A 20,249-nucleotide genomic window follows, 5' to 3' on the forward strand; every position below is an offset into this window, starting at 1 on the left:
TCCCGTAACCAGAATGCAGGATTCCCTGCACTCTACTACATTGTGTATCAACCGTGTAGGAGAACTTAGCAGGTGTCTTCACTCCTGCAGCCTCTCCATTATACTGGGTACAATTTTGTGATTGAGTTAGCAGCATTGAATTTCAGAGAATTAATTTAGGGAAAGGCTTTCTGTACCCTAAGCAAATTATGTTACTGTGCTAGATGATGCTTGGCAGCATTAGCGGCTCTCTCCTGTATTAGGAAGTAAGTTAATACTTTCTTATTCCCCTTCTGCCACATTAAAATGAATAATTATTGTCTGTATAATCTTGGGGCCTAATGTTTAATTTCTAATGTTTATGCACATGGACCATAACATACATTTGCTATTATGGGGCACTGAAGGGATAAAAACTTAAATTCCACTGGGGGACTTTTGTGAAGAACTAAATTTCTCCTCGCCTTCATCTGCGGTCTCTGTCTAGATCAGATCTAGATCAAATTTAAGAAGTCCAGTTAGAGTAAATTTCCTCAAATAAAAGTCCAAATTTTCAGAAAGTTGCATCATAATTCAATGCAGTATATTTGAAAGTAGCCCAACTATATACTGTATACTCAAAAACTGGCTATCATATAAAACAAAGTACTATTCAGCAGTATTCCAACAGTGTTGAATTAATTTTCACAAATGAAGTGGATGGTATTTTAATAATAATAAAAAAAAAAAAGTAAAATCTTCTCATTTAAGAGAATTTAAGATCAGCAGTCAAAAATAAAATACAGCTTTTGAAAAAGACTTCAAATCAATGTTTATAATAAAAAGGCATAGTTTAAGTTTTTCCTTTCCTACATTTCACATGTAGCCCATCTCAGCTTTAAACCTGATTTTGCATCTAATCTCACCGTGGAACCACTTTCCTGTCTTCCTTCTCTCTCCCCAACCAGATGGCCGTCCCTCCCTGTTCCTGGTTCTGCCAGAGGTTTCTTCCTGTTTAAAGGGAGTTTTTCCTTCCCACTGTCACCAAAGTGTTTGCTCATAGGGGGTCATATGATTGCTGGGTTTTTCTCTGTATGTATTACCTTACAATATAAAGCGCCTTGAGACCACTGTTGTTGTGATTTGGCGCTATATAAATAAAAGAAATTCGTAAAATTCGTATTTTGAATAAAGGCTTTGATTGACTAGCATCACATGAAATGAGTTACAAAGTGTGTGCCGTGTACCTACATTGGCCAAGACAAACAAAAAGGCTCAAGATTAAAACTACCATCAATTATGTGAGCTCTCTCACCATTTAAATGACCCTTACCTTTCTACTAGTCACCCTGCTCTTGTTTTCTCCTCTGTGCTCATCAAATTTCATATTTCTCCACAGTCATCTTATTTTGTCAGCATTTCCGCACAATAAACAGGTGACTACTCGCTCTCCCTTCTTGCCAAAATATATATATATTCAACAATTCTTTCCTGCCATTTCTGCCTGCTTTCCTGTTCCAGCATCCCTTCCCAATAGATGGCCTCTAAAACTTCTCAGTGCTGCATTCATGCTTGGATCCTAACTATTATTGCCAGCACAACTGAACCATGACATTGTAAGACTAAAAAAAAAAGACTGCACCCAATTAAAGCTCCATCAGGCATTGGCACAAAGAGATTAAAAAACATATCTCCCCTGGGACCAAAATGAAGGAAAACAAGATGCATGCAAATGTATAAACTTTAAATTTACTTTGTCTTCCAGAGATATTATCAGCTAAATGTTGATGTTCTTTTGTAGTGCTCTATATCTTAACAGTTTCAGGCCTGGACCCTAGCTATGCATTTGATAGAAATGGGGATCACGCAGCATTAGATATTTTGTTGGTTCTTTGCACTTTCTCCTGCATCTTTTAAAAATCATTTTCTCTCGACATACTCAATATAACATTTTCTGTCAGTAATTTATGCAGTGGGGATTATTATGGTAATTGTTATTAGTTTATACATGTGAAATGACTTGGATAAAATGGAAAATGGAAATGCCAGACTGCATATCTAAAAAGATGAGCTCCACTGATTTAGAAAAAGACATAGTTGCTATGAAGGTCAAGCAGCTGCAGATGTTGGTGTTTGTAGTTCTGCCATGACCCATGGCAGAATTTGGTGGCACCGTGTTGCAGTAACAGTGACCTCTACCAGCCGTCACATGAGAGAGGTTATTATGGATTTGGACATTGTCAGCTGTTAACTGTGACACCTGTCCTGGATTAATCATTGTATGCATTTGCCCAGGGTCATGGGGTGTCATAGGCTACTCACCTTTACAAGGGGCTGGCTTTTATGACTACACACTGTCTCTACAAAGAGGGAGGTGTAGAACTTCTGTAGGTAATAAAAACAAACCACTGCAAGGCTTCACCATGCATGAAGCAAAATATACACTTCAACTGCTACCTGTTGCTTTTGCTTGAATTTTTATATTCAAACACTCTTAAATGTTATATGCATCTTAGAACAATGTGAACATTTATTAGTAGGAGGTTGTGGAATTTTATATTAAGCATAATTCAGGTGCTTGGCCTTTGTGTCAGTCACTTCGCTGAAAATGATTAATTTCTTCTCACTCTCGAAACACTGCAGGAAACCACCATTATTATGCTCATAATAACAGGAAATAATTGTAAATGCATTTGATTGTCAGTAACAGATGGTAGTAATCTGATGTTCATTGTAATGATGTGTCAGGCAGAATTTTCAAGGCTCTTCACGTTCAGTAAGATGCTCTGCAACTATTGAGAAATGCACAGAGACGCTGCATCATCCCAGCAGAATAGCCTTTCGAACATTTTTTTTTGAGGAGTCAGCACTTCAACAAGTTTTTTTTTAATAAAATGAAATATAATCAATGCATAGTGTATACTGTCAGTATCTTCTTCAATTAAAAATCATTGTTACTCTATTTCATATTGGTTTGACTTTTCAAATATTTAAACTTCATCAGTACTTGCAAGCACTTTGATGTCTTATTATATAAAGTGCTTTACTCAGTTGATTGCCAAATATTAATGTAGCAGTTTTTCACTTTTTCGATCAAAATCTATCAAGAAAGCAAATATTTTATAGTTGATGATATAGCAGATAGTGGCTGATACCTTACCCCATCTTTTTTACATGTGTGTACTGGGTAGGAGTTGCTGTTGAACTTAAACTAATTGTACATGTGCATAGTGACAATAAAATTCATTCTTTTCTATTTCTCTTTTTTTCTTACATTATCTTTTGTGTGGATACATTTTGTTATTATTGGACTGAATAAGTGAAATTCTTTTTTAATAGATATCTGGATGGGTGTCTGCACTTGCTCTGCTGGAGGGCTTTTTAATAACACCACATTCCTATCAGGGTTCTTTTACATTATTCTTAAAGTAGGTGACATTTATCATCTAAGGCTGCTGTTTGAACTTTTAGTTTGAGGTAGTGTTTGTATGTTATTATGATCTCCATTTGTTCATATCCATTTGTTTCTGCTCTTCTTGTAATTGCAGAACTCATGGTCTACTACACTAGTGGTTACAGCATCCAGCAAATTTACAGCAAAAAGCTGTAAATTACTGTGGTGGTTTTTATTAATACTGAAGTTATAGATGGGAGTTATATTACTTGGCCTATCACTTATGGTTAATTTTTTTTATTCAGATATGAACATCAGTGTCTTGTCTTTAATGGACCAGACAAAACTTTAATATTTACTGATGTTTAGGTTCATAAGTGTAGTTAAATATTTTTTTCACACATGAATAAGAGCTTAGAGGAGCTGTAAGTGAGAACTCAAGTATTCAAATCAATTGTATCTGAGCACAGACAGGAGAGAATAAAGCAAGTAATTGTCAGGTCATTCACAATTAATGCAATTCATTTCAAATTAGTTTCATTTATATAGCGCCAAATCACATTAACAGTTACCTCAAGGTGCTTTATATTGTAATGTAGGCCCAACAGTAATACCAAATGGTGGATGTATCTATTTGCTTTATCCAAGTGCATAAAAAAACGGAATATATCTAGTACTGAGAACACATCTGACATGCAAAATCTATTGTTTGCTACATTTGATTAAGAGCAGCTTCAGAAGTTGTCATGCGTCAAAGACATTTATGTTAGTCATGCTTTAATAGAGGCATTACTGTTTTAGTCACACACTGTCCTTTGGCTCCATTTTCTCTCCTCTTCGCATCTTGCTGCACCCTAACACAACATTCCCGCAAGTCCTGCAAATAAACCAAGGATGGTTAACCAGATCCGGGCTACAGGCAGGAAGAAGACTGAACCCTTTCTATTCAGGCAGGGGAACAGCCAAGCAGCTTTAACCCTGCAGCAGAAAGTGAATTAAAGAAGTGTTTGTGTGTGAGAATTTATGTGTGTATGTATATTTGTGTGTTTATACAATTGTATGTGCGTTAAAACTGGATAAAAAAGGGAGCCACTGCTCGTGCTACATTAGAGATGTCAGATTTGAAGTGTAGGCGCTGATTGTCCCCCTTAAGTAAGCTGAAGGCGCTAATATGACCTGGCTATTTAGTCCAGAAAACTGAAATCTCAAATTACCACATTTTTGCATCTATATTTCGTTTCTTCTGCATGCATTTATTCTGCTCCTTTTATTTTCTCCTTTCCATTTCTCTTTGCAAATGTTATATGACTGTTTGACTTTCTCCGCAGGTATCATTCTTCCTGTTCATTGTGTTTGTGGTTTACACCATGTTGCCGTTCTCCATGCGGGACGCCGTCATCGCCAGTGTTCTAACCTCTGCCTCTCACACCATCGTGCTGAGTGTCTGCCTGTCCATCACAGCTGATCACGTCGAGCCAATAGTGTGGCAGGTAAGGCAGTCAAATTTTAGTGCGAGTTAACAGTTGCGAGCACATGAATGCACAGGAGAAAAGCACAGACCCTTTGTACCTGCACATGAGATCATCAGCAGTCCTTAGATTGATATGTATATGGGGAAACCTGTTCAAAAGGTAAATCGCCCTTAACTAGCAACCACCTACATCTGAAGGTCACTAAATAAATCCTGCCCTGTTCTTCATTTAAGGTAATTTATTATTACTATCTAGATCAAATAATAAAGCAAAGTTGTTTTGTGACATTTAATTTGTTTCCTCATCAGGCTCACTATACAGGTTGTATTTATAGTAAACAAACAATTGTGACCTTTAAACAAAAACTAATTTAGCATATCAGCTGAGTGATAGAAATTCTAATGTATTTTTTTATCCTTCATTAAAAGGTCACCTCTCTTTCTAGCACTACTGCTTCTTGTGTGCTAACTGTTCAGGCATATGCCATATGATGATAAAGACAAAGCAAAAGCAATATCAGGTAACTGTCTAGCTAATACTTTAATCAATTAGTGCCTAATTAAACCTGATTTCAGCAGTCAATAATTTTCAATACACTGGGACTAATTTCTTCCAATCCATAAAGTAAACAGGATTAATTTAATAAGCAGGTCACAAAAGCTCTTCCTCACTGACAGCCTGAGACTTTGAAGAATTTCAGAGCCAGCCACAACAAACATTTATAGCACATGAAAAATAAGTCTGATGATGATCATTAGTCCACCAACAAAAGCCTTTTGTTACATAAAAAATATTGAGCTGAATATCATTGAAACTTAGAAAAGATGTGGTGCTTGGGTTCAGCAAGAGCCCAAAAAAAATGTAATCAGTTTTTTTTTTTTACAGAAATAGCGCACTAGCCCTGGTGGAGAACATACTAACTGAGTACCTTTCCTAAGTTTTACCAGATGCTCACTTCAATGGCTTCCAACATGTACAGTCACTTCAGAAATTATTCAGACCATTTTCTGGATAAAATTAGCATTTCCCATGTGTATGGTCAATAAACTTCAAGTGACATCAGATGAAATAGGACAGCACTTTGTAACACATCACTTGATTTTACCCTGACATCAAAACATTTGGGACTGTTTTGTTCTATTTACTTTCTTCACTGATTTGACAGCCTTCGACTCTCTTCCTTTAGACACAGTAGAGAAGAATTACTCTTTTCATAATCAATATATTTTTTTTCTAAAGCAATAAGAAGGACTATAGATTAAAAGAGAAGTCTGGTGAATAAACTCAATGTGTAATATAGTATGTGCTACTTATATTCATTCAGCGTGCCATCGGGCAGCAGTTGGCTACTTTAGTGTGAAAACTACAGCTAGCTAAACAGTGCTGGGGTCATTCCTCAAAAAAAAGAATGTATTACGTGTTTCTTTTCTTTAAGTACTGCGTTATGTTGCTCAATAGCTTCCTGGAGTAGAGTAAGGTACACTACTTTTGGTACACTACTTGTTAGAGGACTGACATTGAAGTAGCTCCCTTTTTAGGCACTAAATGGCCATCTGAGGCTGGCATACAGCTCTCAGACATACCTAGACTTTGTACAAGGAAATGTAAACTCATTTTCTATTGCAAAAATATTTTGCTAAAGCAACAGTATAGCGATATGGCATTCTAAATGGCATAGCCATGTCATATTTTAGTTTCTGTGAAGGACTGATACAGAGGAAACACTCTGCTGTGTGAAAAGATCAATCCTAACCTGACTGTTATCATGGCATGAATCACAAGTTAGAACTCGTGGTTCATAGTGCTTTAAAAGATGTTACAAAAGTAAATCATTTACAGATATTGACACTCTGCTCAAAAGCCTGTTGGTTATCTCAGTAAATGGGCAAGACGTTGTCTCATTTCCTGAAAAGATGTCCCAAAGATATTTAACATATATTGCTAAGAAAGGATCTAATGGGTCAGAAGGAGCATTTGAGATATTGGGGTGCTGTAACTTAATAGTTAATAAAAGGAAATTGTGAATATACACTAGCAAAAAATGCTTGACTAAAGCTGGTCAAAAATTGCTACTGTGAATAGCTAACAGAGCTCAGAGCTTTAGGATGAAATATTCTTTTCAACATTTTAAGTAAGATTGTGTTTTGTTTTGTTTTTTTCAGCTTTAGTGTGAAAATAGAAACGTTTGGCCGCCCCAAACTGCTGCTGTAATGTAATTAGGAAAACTGCTTGTGCTGTCGCTAGGAATTGTGTTCATAAACACCTTAATCAGCTGCTGGTATGATCAGCATCCCAGGTTCATCTCAGCAAACTGAAGAAAAAACAACATGGTAATTTACTTTATGAATGCAGATAATTAAGAAAACTGAATGCATCTTTTCAGTGATAATGACCAGGTATGCCCACCAGTGCGTCATATAGTTGAAACTGTTCAAACCTTTACTGTGTTTGTGTGTTAGTGCAGCATCGTGCTTTTACCCATTGGCTTATGGCTTTTTCAGGGCAACCGCCATCTTTTCAGTCCTTCTGAAATCTTATAAGATGAGCTACATCCTCAATATGTGTATTATGATTCTATATCCTTTAAGTAATACACACAAACACACACAAAAGCAAATATAGATTCACATATCAACATGTGGATTATTTATGTATAATCTAAATATACTTTATATATTATAATGTATATAAATATGCTATAAATATTTGTGCACAGCTAAAGTAATTGGCTGTGACTATATGTAGACTTGAAGGTTATCAGTATTCACACTGGAATTAGTAAGAAAATGTATGTGAGTTTTTCCAAAACATCAAAAATAATTCTTTAACCTCCTAGGACCTGGCGTCCACATATGTGGACATCACATTTTGGGTTATTTAGACCAAAATACTCAATTTTGCTCTACAAGGGCCTGATATCCACTTACGAGGACATTATACTGCTACTGTTCTATCGAAATTTTAAACAAATATCCTCATAAGTGGCTCTGATTTTTCTTAGAACCAAAAATTAGGTAAAAAAAAAAATCTGGTAATTCTTTGTTTTTACATTCATCAGGTCCCAATCAGCCCAAATATCAAAGAGAAATTAAAAATGCATGCCGTTTAAGAGTTCAGGTCTAGGAGGTTAAAGCAACACATACACACACCAGCCTGCACACACACACGCACACACACTCAGCCACACTCAATCAAAAGAGTATTCATTTTTTAAAGATACAGATAGATAGATAGATAGATAGATAGATCTATAGAAAACTTAAAACATGTTTTAATGAAAATGTTAATGCTTGAAATGCAGTAGGATGACATTTACACTTTTTCTGTTTCTACCCCCTTATTTCAAATTCCATTATTTACAAATCAGTATCCAGATTTTTTTAGATTAGATTAGATAGATTTTTGTTATTTCAGAAATTTTTAATATTGCATTCAGCAGTTTTTGGAAAAAAAACCTATCAGTCTGTTCCTCCAGACATTTGTAAATGTCAGCTGTTAAATGCCTACACACTCGTGAGAGACTGCCCAGGGGGTATTAAGTGAGAAGCAACCATGCCAACATCTTGACTTTGTCAGGTCTATTAAACTTTACAGTGTTGGCTCATTGGAGTTTTAATGAACCGGCTTATTTATTGAACAGGAAATAGCACTTTGTTGGATCCACATTTACTTGTGGGTAATATTTAGAAGCAATAATAATGAAGCATTAGCATTTTCATCTTTTACGAATATAATTACATCTGTTTCTGGTCCTAAGAGGTACAAAGATTACTCAGGCAGCTCAGTGGAAAAATATTCTTATTTCTTTTAGTATTTCTCATATGCCTCAACCTTATGTGAGATTAGATACTGTAATTATCTATTGGTAGATGTACAGAGAAAGCTACTAACTAAATCTATCATTAGAGCTATTAAAAACATTATTTTTTAAAACAATGCTCTTATTTCAATATCAGTGACTTCTTTGATTTTGGGGGGTACTAACGTTAATGCAATGCAGACTTTGATGTCATTAGGTCCTGTGCAACACTGAAAATTGTTCATGTAAGCTGACCACTGTGTTTTTGTATCAAAGCTTCTCCCTTCAGACTAGAAGCAAACTTCTGATGCGTACTTTCTTAATTATTTTTGAGTACTTAAGTCATCAATAATTCATCACAGTGTTCACACTCCATTTAAGCTTTAGCTGACAGAATTTCACATAAACTACTGCGGTAGTAGCTGTTGAATATTGCATGTATTACCTGTTTTTGGAGGATGTTTTGAAGGACGGGAGGCTTCATTTGAATTCAGATAAGGGTTTTTGCCTTTGTTAAAGATATATTACATACTTAAGTGTGTTTGTGAGGTCTAAACTGTGAGACTGGTATTTCTTGAATTTCTTTGTCTCATCCTTTCAGATTGAATCATATTAAAGTTGTATGTCAGTAATACGAACCAAAATTGCAATTCTTGAGTATTTCTGTCTGTACTCAGATCATCCAGGCTACTGGTCTCAACGGTGTTGCATTTCACTGGATGTGATTTTCATATTGCCAAAAGAAGAAACCTTCTTTATGGCTCAATTGTGTGATTTACCTGCATTCCTGTATTTAAATTCCTGTTGACTGAGAAAAAGAGTTGAGCAGCAGTTGAGCAAAGTCAATGATCTCTCATTTGAGCCATATTCACACACGCAGTGCATCTCTGAACTTACCTCCCCCGAAATTAGCCGACAGAGAGGCATGTAAGATGCAGATATCCAGACAACAACATGTCTCCAACTTTTTATAACCTTAAAGAAAGGTCGGTTTGTGCCATGGTGAGAAAAGTGCATGCAATAGCCCAGTGAATTCACAATCACACACTTGCCTCAGGTTTGCTGCCTCCAGCTATTTTTAAGAATTTATTGTGGGTGTTCTACTAAAAAAAAACGTTCATTTTTTTATGTTCTTGTTTGATATTTGTGGTTGCTTTTTTGATCCTTTGTATCCTTGTTTGCTAATCATTGTGAAGACATTTGGATTTTTTACAGTGCAAGCTAAGTGAGTTATCTGTTTGGCACTTGTCTACACAATGACATTTATGTAAAAGAATTTTAACATCTCTAATTAGAAGTAGGCAGCCCGCACCATTAACCCTTGCACTCTCACTTAAGTGGAAATCTGTGAAATCACATCCATTTTCAATGCATTTTGAATTAATTTTGACACACCAACTAGGCCAGTCTTTGTCTTTCTCAAGCATGGAGTTTTCCTAAAAACTCTACATGTGTTTTGTGGATTTGGTCTAATATATAGGACCTTGTGTAATACAACGGACACGAGGGTTCTTCGGAAGTATGAAGAATTTGGCCCAATAGAACAACCATTGAATTTATAATACAAATGGAGTGTGATCTTGGTTCTTATTACCTGCAGTATTTTCGACTTCTGCATGAGTTGAGTTTGAGTTCCTTCACCAAGACTTTTTAAAAATTTTTATTTTCAGCTAATTATTTACAGGGCTCTACAGAGTAGACAGAAAAGTTGGGAGGAGCTACGTGAGCTACAAAGGTCATTATCAATACTCTATAGAACTTGACTGCATGCCATTTGATTCATGTTACAGCAGCTCATGAGTGAATGAACATGTTGCAATAAAAGTACTTTTAGAAGTACATTTTTCCAAACACTTAGATTTACTTAAATTTACTTGAGTAGGGTTAGGGGTTGCCACTTCAGCATGCAGTCAAGTTCTATACTAATACTATACTAATCTTATTCAGGTGTGTTCAAACAGGGACACATGGAAAAGTTTCAGGACACCGGCCCTTGAGGACTCTAGTTTGAGACCCTGGTCTAAGGAGTGTCTTGTTTGGTGGACTTGGAATCATGTTTGCTTTTTTGCAGATGATGTTGTCTTGTTGATTCTATCCAGACACAACTTCCAGTTCACAGTGGGGTGGATTACAGTGTGAAGCAGCTGGGATGAAAATTGGCTCCTATAATTGTGAGGTCTTGGTTCCTCAGCTGGAAAAGAGTAGATTGCCTGCTCACACGAGGTGCTCACAGATCTTTTTTCCTGTTTTTGTGCCTTTGTCACTGGCAGTTATTTTGTTTGTTTTGGGGGGTTTTTTTGTATTTGGATATTGCCTACCACCACGACTCATTTTAGGTAAATTTTAACAGTGTACAGAGTTAAAATGCTGGTGGAACTTACTGTAGTTTGATATATCCTTTCAATTCTAAGTTACTATTTGTCATTTGTGCTTGTGGTCATTTCTATTGAGGGTCTACTGAAGACAGGACCGGTGGACATCTGTCACTGATGTACAGTAAAAACAAGATTCATCTGCACGCTAATGTCCTTCTCCATCCACATGTCAGTAACATGGCAGAAATATAACATTCAGAAAGGGAAGTTTCCTAATTTTAGATAATCCCAGCAGGACTCACAGCTCTTGAGATGTGATTCTCACCTAACCCTGCTGTTATCTGTAATTGGGTACCACTGAGGTACAAATGACTTGCACCACCAGCCTTTATACACAGCTGATATTTCAACCCAGTTTCACGGAAAAACTTGTAATAGACACGCCGGTCCACCGTGACCATTTCGCGCTATGCCTCTCCAAATCAAGAGTAGAATTTGCAGTAAGTTGCAGTAATCTGCAGGAACAGCAGAGGGAAATATTTTATTTCAAGCCAACATGAAAACAATCATGGAAAAGTGTTTAAACAGACATTATTAACACAATACATATTAGCCACCAAGGTACTTCATACCTTTTTTGCTCACTACTGACTTTGTGGCTTTTAATATATTATCTCCCATTGCTGGTAATAAAATGTCTACATGCAGTAATGAAATTTCAGCATGTGTGTCTATTTCATGTTTTGGAGAGGCAAAGTGTGAAGTTGAAACAGTGGACTGATGTGTGTATTAAAAGGTTTGCTGTGATGTTGGGTTGGATATTTGAGATGGGTTGTAAGTAGTCAGTGTGAGAGTTGGGTTATAGAGTAATATTTATGTTAACTTAATGTAATCTGTTGAGCACATATTACAATTGAGTACATATTGGTAAAATATCACATACCTGCATAAAAGGATAAACTCAAATGCAAATTAAATGCACCCACTCTTCTTTGCATTTAGATTTCAAGTATAGTAACTTTACTGACATTGCGCCTGAAAATATTCTTTTTAGTCTTCAAAGAGTACACGCCATTTGAATATATCGACCTCAGCTACACACAATAGGAAGTAATTTGCATTTAAGATCAGATGTAGGTTTTGCATACTGAAAATTTCTGTATGACTTCTGTTTTTTTTTCAGGCTCTGGTGCAGCAAAGTTTATGTTAACCAGCCTCTAAAGATGTGCCTGAATAGATTATTTGTTAAATATGCTGGTATGATAAGGGAATTTTAAACTTGAATTTTAACCCTTTCATGCATGAATTATGACAACCTCAATCAGGATTTTTCCTTAAGTATTTTTATTCATCAAAAATACTTAAGAAAAAAACCCCGATTGAGGTTGTCATAATTCATGCATGACAGGGTTAAATAATAATAGTTACAATGAAACACGCCATACATCTGCAGTAACATTAAACGACCAGTGGGTGGCAGGGTATGGAGTGACACATCAGTGTCCAATGTAGAGGTTTATGTACAAGTATAACGTCAACACTGACACAAATACAAGAAAACAGCCTTTGAATAGCTGTCCACTGTAGTGACCACTATGCGTGAAAGGGTTAAAATATTATATACAGTCTATGGGTTAAAGCGCTTCTATAAACCACCGTACAAAAGCCCCTATCCATCTTTTTGTGGCTTTTTTCTGTTATTCAACGATCTACCCTATAAAACTGTTCTACAGTACCAGATTCTAGCTGTTTTGTCAGTTTTCCCATTGAAAATGGATGATGATCAACAAAGCCAAGCTTGTGCATACTATATCTTTTAGAAGAAAGATATAGAGGGAAAAAAATGTTTTTTGTGTTCTTTCAGTATTTTTCAATGTGCAGAAAAAAGCCCTGGCAGAGAGGAAGAGGGATGTCTTTTTGAAATACACTGAATAGATGTGAAAGTAAATCCAGACAGCAGGTCACCTCATGTACTTGGCTACTGGCCTCGATGTTTGCTTTTGTCAAATATAGAGATATGGTACATTTCTGGTGTAGTCACATAAACATTAAGGGAAACAGCTTTCTCAATAAGGAGACAATATATGCATAGTTTATACTATTTTCACCTCAGTATGATTCACTGCAATATTTCTTTATTGGCTCTCACTAGTTTTATAGGTATTGCTTGCCTTGGACCCTGGTTAAGAAAATGTTGATGGGTAGTCTTTTTGTGATGGATAAGTAGGAAGACTCTGCTGCAGGTGGTTACAATTGCTTTATACTTGTGTGTGCAGCTGCCTCGTCTGCCTTTAAGCTGTCAAATAAAAATACTGAATAATTTAGCATTGTAAAAAGGGTACATAGGGGTTTTTTGCTTTTGTTTGGAAAATAACTTTAAATTCAGTTTCAGCTGTTTACTAGAAGCAAAGTACAGATGTCTGCAAGCTATAAAATTCATGAGGAAGGCTTTAGTTTTTGTGGTTTTTAGACATTTTTGTTTTCTTCTTGTCTGACTGTTATTATTAAAATAAAACGTCCTTTTTGCAAAGGTCACCAGCTTCTACTCGTGCTGTGATGCAAGTCTGTTGGGCATATTTATGTCCAAAAAGAGAGAACAATGGTCACTGTGACAGTAAGGTCAACATTATGCTGGAGAGAAAAGACACAAAGATGGAGAATAGAAGTGAAAGAGAAATAGTGAGAATGAGACAAGGCATGCAAGAGTGTGAAGGAGAGGGAGATTTCTTTTCAAGCAATGGGGAAGAACCATTAAATTACCCATTTGCTGTATAGCTGCGAAATGTTAAACTCAAGGTTACCAGAGCTCCAGGGTCTTTACACATCCAAATCTTTAAACATCCAAATTGTTCCTTTAATGGGGCTTCTTGTTTAGTGCAGCCCTGCGTTTTTCCTGAAATGTGCGGAGAAATAAAGTCTTAATTTTGAGGACAGACTGCAATTTGCACTCCATGCTTATAGTGGAGAGCATCTATCCCTGTGTGTCATGGTTTGTATTGTCTGACTCTGAAGTAGGACATGTTCTATAAAAGATTTTCTTTCAAGATTTTGTTTTGTTTTGTGGTGTTTATATGTATGAAAAATGAAGACATCATTTCCAGTCTTTTGAATCATTAAAAGTAGCAGGGTAGTAAATGTCAATTCTGACTTGAGCCAATTTGCCACAGTCAAAAAGGTGAAAGTTTTCTCCACAAGTTTGGCTTAACTTTGCCATACTATGTCATTTATCTGCTGAATACAAAATGCACTCACATTGTAGAGTGAGAAAGAAAGATGTATCCAAAATATTGTAAACATTTGAAAAGTTAGGCATTAGAAATGCTTTAAAGCCAGGACTTAATTTGGTTTTGAGGTAGTCTGTCAATTATGAACTTTCATGTGTAGCACTTGATGAAATGACAATGCATTTATTCAAAATTGTAGTCTGTGTCACAGCAACACTGTGGACTGAAAAACAGAACATGCTCCATACCAGCGGTCCCCAACCTTTTTTGCGTCACGGACCGGTTTATGTCCGACAATATTTTCATGGACCGGCCTTTAAGGTATAGGATAAATACAACAAAATAAAACCAGTACCGGTACTGGTACCAAAGAAAAGAAGATTTATTCATAACACATGGGAAAAGACCCAGGGAAACTGAGTTAATGATAAAAATGATTTTAAAAAAAATAACGACAAAAAACGATAAAAAACCCTGAAAACCATAAATTTCACACCCAAGCCTCAACTCTCGTGGCCCGGTACCAAACGACTCCGGGGGTTGGGGACCGCTGCTCCATACCACATCCCAGCAGTCAATCTGCAGCTGATATAAAGATGAACAAATATAAATGGGAGACTGTTAAGATCTTCTTTACTATGACTTTATTGCCAGTGTATTTAAAAATAAGCTGAATGCTTTGGTTAGCGCAAGGTAGCGGACACAAAAGACATTTCTGGCATAAATGCATATTAATACATAGTATGTATTAATAATACTGATTGGCCATCTTATTAATGACTTTACTAAATACACTTTCAATTCAATTCAATTCAATTCAATAAAACTTTATTGATCCTGAAGGTTGACCCCGAAGGAAATTGGGTCGTAAAGTTTATGGGTGTAAAGATTTTGGCTTCTCATTATTACAATAAACAAATCTAATTAAGCCTTACTGTGCTCAAAACAATCCATGTTTTAGAGCAGTTGTCTCAACTGAACCCACCATTTGTCAAATAGTGCTTGTAGTGGCATGTGATGTTTGCTGCAACAATTCTAATTAAGGTAGGGCTTTTTGTGTGCGATCAACCTGAACTCAGGGGAGAGTCTATTTATATAGACGGGATGTAGTCACATAGGTTGCCCTTATTTGTGTTTCTGTATTTTTCTTGCAGGGTAGAGGCTGTGTTGCCATTGTAAAACTGAAGTGAGAGGAAATAAACAACCGAGCAGGGGCAGTATAGCGGTGTCAAATTTATCCAATGCCATTATTCTCTTATTGTATTGTATTTTTCTTTTTAAAGTCATCAGCAGGCACAGGATGTTTCATTAAATAACTGGAAATGAAAGATGTGTATTTATATGCCACATTACCTTTGAATACAACGTAGTGTTGCCTATTGATGCCACTGCAAGATCTCACCATAGGATCAGGTACCATTGAGGAAAATATTTACTTTAGGTTGATTTTTACTTTCTTTGCTAGGCCTTCCTATAACAGGAACTATTTAATGGACTGATTCTAAATATGAGATAAATTCTTTATATTGTATTGTAATCACTATTTCATATATATAGTAAAGCTTAACAACACTTTTTAATGTTATTGTCCTCTGTTCCTTCCCAGATTCTGGCCAATGTTATCATTTTCATGTGTGGCAACATGGCTGGAGCGTACCATAAGCACCTGATGGAGCTGGCACTCAAACAGACCTACCAGGACACCTGCAACTGCATCAAGTCCCCAATTAAACTGGAGTTTGAGAAGAGACAGCAGGTAAAGTAGTTAATAACACTTAATTAAAACACTGAAACAATGAACACCAGGCAATAAAATATTTATGATGGTGCTGTTCATTACAATAATTGTTACAGTAATGACTTTCAGATTTTAAACATTACCTCTAATTATCATTTGCTAATTTAGTAATATAGTGTAGTACAATGGCATGGGGAAATGTTGGAGCCTTGTTAGAATGACTTATCTTATAATCTAGTCTGAATATTTATGTCATGCACTCGAGTCAAACACCCCACTGCTACTTAACTCATCTTTCCTCTATTTTTCTTTTCTTTCCTATATATTTTTATGTCATACTTACATGCTACACTTAGCGGTTCCATAGAGTATTTGAGTGTTTTACACATTTGCCTAACAAGTGAAAGATCCCCAATTTGATCCCAAGAGGAGACACAAATCCCAATGAGTTTGTGTCAGGAAAGATATGTGGTGTAAAAAAACTAAATAAAAATCTGCCATATAAAACATGCAGAGCTGCCTTGTGAATATGGGAACAGCTGAAAGTAGCACTTGTGTCCTGTGCTTAAAATGACACTCTTTATATTAACACTCAAATTATTGAAATCAATCAGCTCTGGATAAATGGATTCCTTCTTATATAGCACTTTTCTATTCCACCTGAGCACTCAAAGCGCTTTATACAACTTGCCTAATTGACCCGTTCATATAATCAGTTTTATTATGCTTAAGTGCTTTCTGTTAGTATTTGAGTATCTTTGGCATGCAGACTTGAACAGCCAGGGATTGAACCATCAACCGTCCAGTTACTAGATGAGCTGCTCTACCTTCTGAGTTACAACGACAGAGAACTTTGTCAGGGCTACATCGTGCAGAATGTGAGAATTGTTAATGATGTCAGTGTGTGATTATCTCAGCCTATATTGCTATAGTTGGTTTTTTATGACAATTATCCTCATTGAGATACCTGTTATCCTCAGGGTCCTCTTATATGCATTTAATAGTAATATTTTCTATGATTTTTTAAAAAGTTTTCTTATGTGAACACACATCACTCACATTTTGGATCGTGCTAGTTGTTTTTTGACATTATGTGTCTTCTATTATTGATATTGTCCCAGCTTGCATTGTCTTTGTGTTTTCTCTGCATCTACCTGCAAAGTTGGAAGCATTGAAATATAATAATACGTACTAATTTGTTATTAATACTTTCAAGTGGTACAGCATCCTGTGAGATAGTATTAGCAAAGTGTTGATTAAAGCACTCTGATGTGAGACTCTGGGATCTGGCTAGCTTTTTACTACAGGTTTTGGTGAGTTATTTAGTGAGATGATGTGAATCCAGCTGCTGTTGTGAAAGCCCAGGCTTAGGGTTGAGCTGGTTTTTCATATGGTAAATGCAGGTTGTGGTGTTAGAAGTGCCACGAGGAAAGCTGAAAATGTCTAGGGTGGAGCATCTCACAGTAGCCCTGGAGTGCTGCTGCTGCCTGTGACAGATGGTAGTAACTGTGCAGAGACACATTCCTCCTGGGCGCTCATTGCACTCATAATATATGCTGTTTGCTGCACTGCATGCTTTTATCCAAAGTGCTCTGCAGTACAGTGAGTGCATACATTTTCATTATGAGTGGTCCAAGTGGACTATGGGAATTCATCATACACCAAAATCACTGGCGGTATTCACAAGAAAAATTTCCCTCTCTTCCACATAAAATCCTCTGAGCGTGAAAAAAAGATGATGATCATTGGCTGTCACGTTTGGGCTGATATTGGATTAATTAAGCATTTCCTCCCAGCTTCTCTTCACCCTAAAGGTGAATTGCTTGCTAGGTACTGTAGGTTAGACTCAGTAGTCTGAGCCATCTGAGACACCTGAGAAAATAAAGGAGAAAGAAGTGAAAAAAGGCTGAATTTAAATTGTAAGGGCTTGCAAGAAAGTAATGAATACTTGCAATGAATTCATTTTCTGTGCCAGCAACCTAATGCATGCACTCTAGTTTAACTTTAAACCTATACATTAAATTGAATTTAGTTTATACACCTCATAGAAATTAAGTATAGATAACACAAAGTGAGTTAAACTTAAGGAATATCAATGTGTCCAGCTAGGAAGCATCAACCATTTAGAATGCTCTGGTCTGTGAGCACAGATTCCACTAAAGGACCTCATTCCACCTTCATGTAGTCTTTGGGCAAAAACATACATGAAAAGTTCACTAAAGGTCATCATGGGGGCTCTGTCAGTGTTCCTCCTGTTTCTCCTTTCACAAAGGAGCAGATACTGGTCAATCATTACTGGAATCATTACCCGTCTCCTGGTTTCTCAGCCATACTTTTGAAACTTTGCTGGGAGACATAGCAGACCTTACCGTCTTTTAACGATTGTATGGGTGCGCCACTTTGGAGAAGCTGGCCTACCTATACAACCTGAGGGGGCTGCAGATATTGTGTCATACTCCCAGTAGTGAAAAGGACACTACCAAAAAAGCAAAACTAGCAAAAAATCAGCAAGGAAGGAGAAGGAGAGAGCACCAGTATCTTGCAGTCACTACCTGCTAAAGCATTCCCTTTCTGGGAGTTGTCTTTTTGTTGCAGGTGAAAGTGATTCACAGTGGCTTATGTTTGCTAACTGGAGTGAGTGATATTGCAAGTTTAACTGACTTTGCTGTTCATTTTCTAAACTTAATATGCATGTATATTTCATGTGACCATCTGCTATCTGCTTATTGCTTAAGTTACAGCTGTGGGGCAATGAATCAATGTGGCCCTGAGACAATAGACTCCACAGTTAACAGAAATAGGTTATGTTTATGCATATGTCATATTTGCTTTGTGATTTAACCAACTACTGTACATGACCTGAATTTAACTATTTAATTTTGTCGTCACTTTGTCACATACATTTAAGTGCTTCATGGTAAAAAAATAAATAAATAAACTACATAATAATCAGCTTTTTTTTTCTTGATGTTTCTGACCCTGCCTGCATTACTGCTACTTCTTTTTTTCCTTTGTGTTTTCTGCCATTAGGAGCGTCTCCTACTGTCTCTGCTGCCAGCTCACATTGCCCGTGTAATGAAAGCGGAGATCATCCAGAGATTAAAGGGTCCAAATTTTGGCCAGATTGAAAACACAAACAATTTTCACAACCTCTATGTCCAGAGGCACACTAATGTCAGGCATGTATCTTTTTTTTTTTTAAATCAAATGTATTGTAGCCAAGTGGTTCTGTATTTTGTGTATAGGTCAAATTTACATACAGAGTAGGTACATACTAATGTATATTTTCAAATCAGATGTTTTCTAAACTGTAAAATCCATAAAATCATTAAAGTGTATCCATTACTGTTTTTTATATCTCTAGCATACTTTATGCTGATATAGTAGGATTCACACGACTGGCCAGTGATTGCTCACCTGGAGAACTTGTGCACATGCTGAATGAACTGTTTGGCAAATTTGACCAAATAGCTAAGGTAAACATTTGCCTGCTCTGCTCTTGTAATGAATTACTGTCCTAACACATGCTGATCTTCTTTAGATTAACAGAGTTTACCTCTCAAACTGCTTTACTGGAAAGTATTTTACTCGCTAGGAAATTTGTGAAGTGTGGAATTCACAAATTCTTAGTCACATGTTAGAAATTCTTAAAATTTCATGTATGTCCCTGCACCCTTGAATCATCCATGCCAGTCAAACAAATGTCTTTGAATGAAAATATTGCATACTAAAATTAGCCCAGTAGCATTCAATGAGGAGTAACACAACCAGCTTTTAATGCAATGTCATGCAAAATGGTTACATTCAATTTTCTCTAATATTTTTTAAAATTCCTGCAAACACCTTGTACTCAGTTATTTGATGGTTAGATACCATACAGTTTGTGCTGAAAGTGTCCTAGATAGAAAATAGATCTCTTTTCTCAGTAGTCTTCACTTTCACTCTATACATAAGTTTCTGTCACTGATATTTATCAGACAAACTGATTTCAAAAAGTAAAAAGATTTTATTTATTTATAATTCACACCGTGTTCTAGCTTTTGGAAGCAGGGTTATAAATGAACATTTTGATATTTACCTGACCTTGTGTATCAGAGACTATATTTCACCCTTCTATATGCAGGAAAATGAATGTATGCGGATCAAAATCCTTGGTGACTGTTACTACTGTGTGTCCGGCCTGCCAGAGTCACTGCCGAACCACGCCAAAAACTGTGTAAAAATGGGTCTAGACATGTGTGAGGCCATTAAGTAAGTGCTGCCATGGAGTAAAATTGTTTTTCCAATTTCATTCACTATAGTTCAGCCTGGTGAATGAATCACTGATGTCAAAAACATGTTGTGACTAT

General features: G+C 36.4%; 1 protein-coding gene across 1 annotated transcript in view; it reads left to right on the plus strand.

The window, feature by feature from the left end:
• The window catches only part of adcy2a (adenylate cyclase 2a), a 53,341-nt gene that overhangs the window by 18,519 nt on the left and 14,573 nt on the right, over window positions 1-20,249 (plus strand). The window contains exons 3-7 of the mRNA XM_063488498.2: window positions 4,681-4,842; window positions 15,769-15,918; window positions 18,931-19,079; window positions 19,265-19,376; window positions 20,024-20,151. Coding sequence (XP_063344568.1) covers window positions 4,681-4,842; window positions 15,769-15,918; window positions 18,931-19,079; window positions 19,265-19,376; window positions 20,024-20,151 — 701 coding nt within the window. The remainder of the gene's footprint in view (window positions 1-4,680; window positions 4,843-15,768; window positions 15,919-18,930; window positions 19,080-19,264; window positions 19,377-20,023; window positions 20,152-20,249) is intronic.

Source organism: Pelmatolapia mariae, linkage group LG10_11 (assembly GCF_036321145.2).
Source record: "Pelmatolapia mariae isolate MD_Pm_ZW linkage group LG10_11, Pm_UMD_F_2, whole genome shotgun sequence".
NCBI lineage: Eukaryota > Metazoa > Chordata > Actinopteri > Cichliformes > Cichlidae > Pelmatolapia > Pelmatolapia mariae.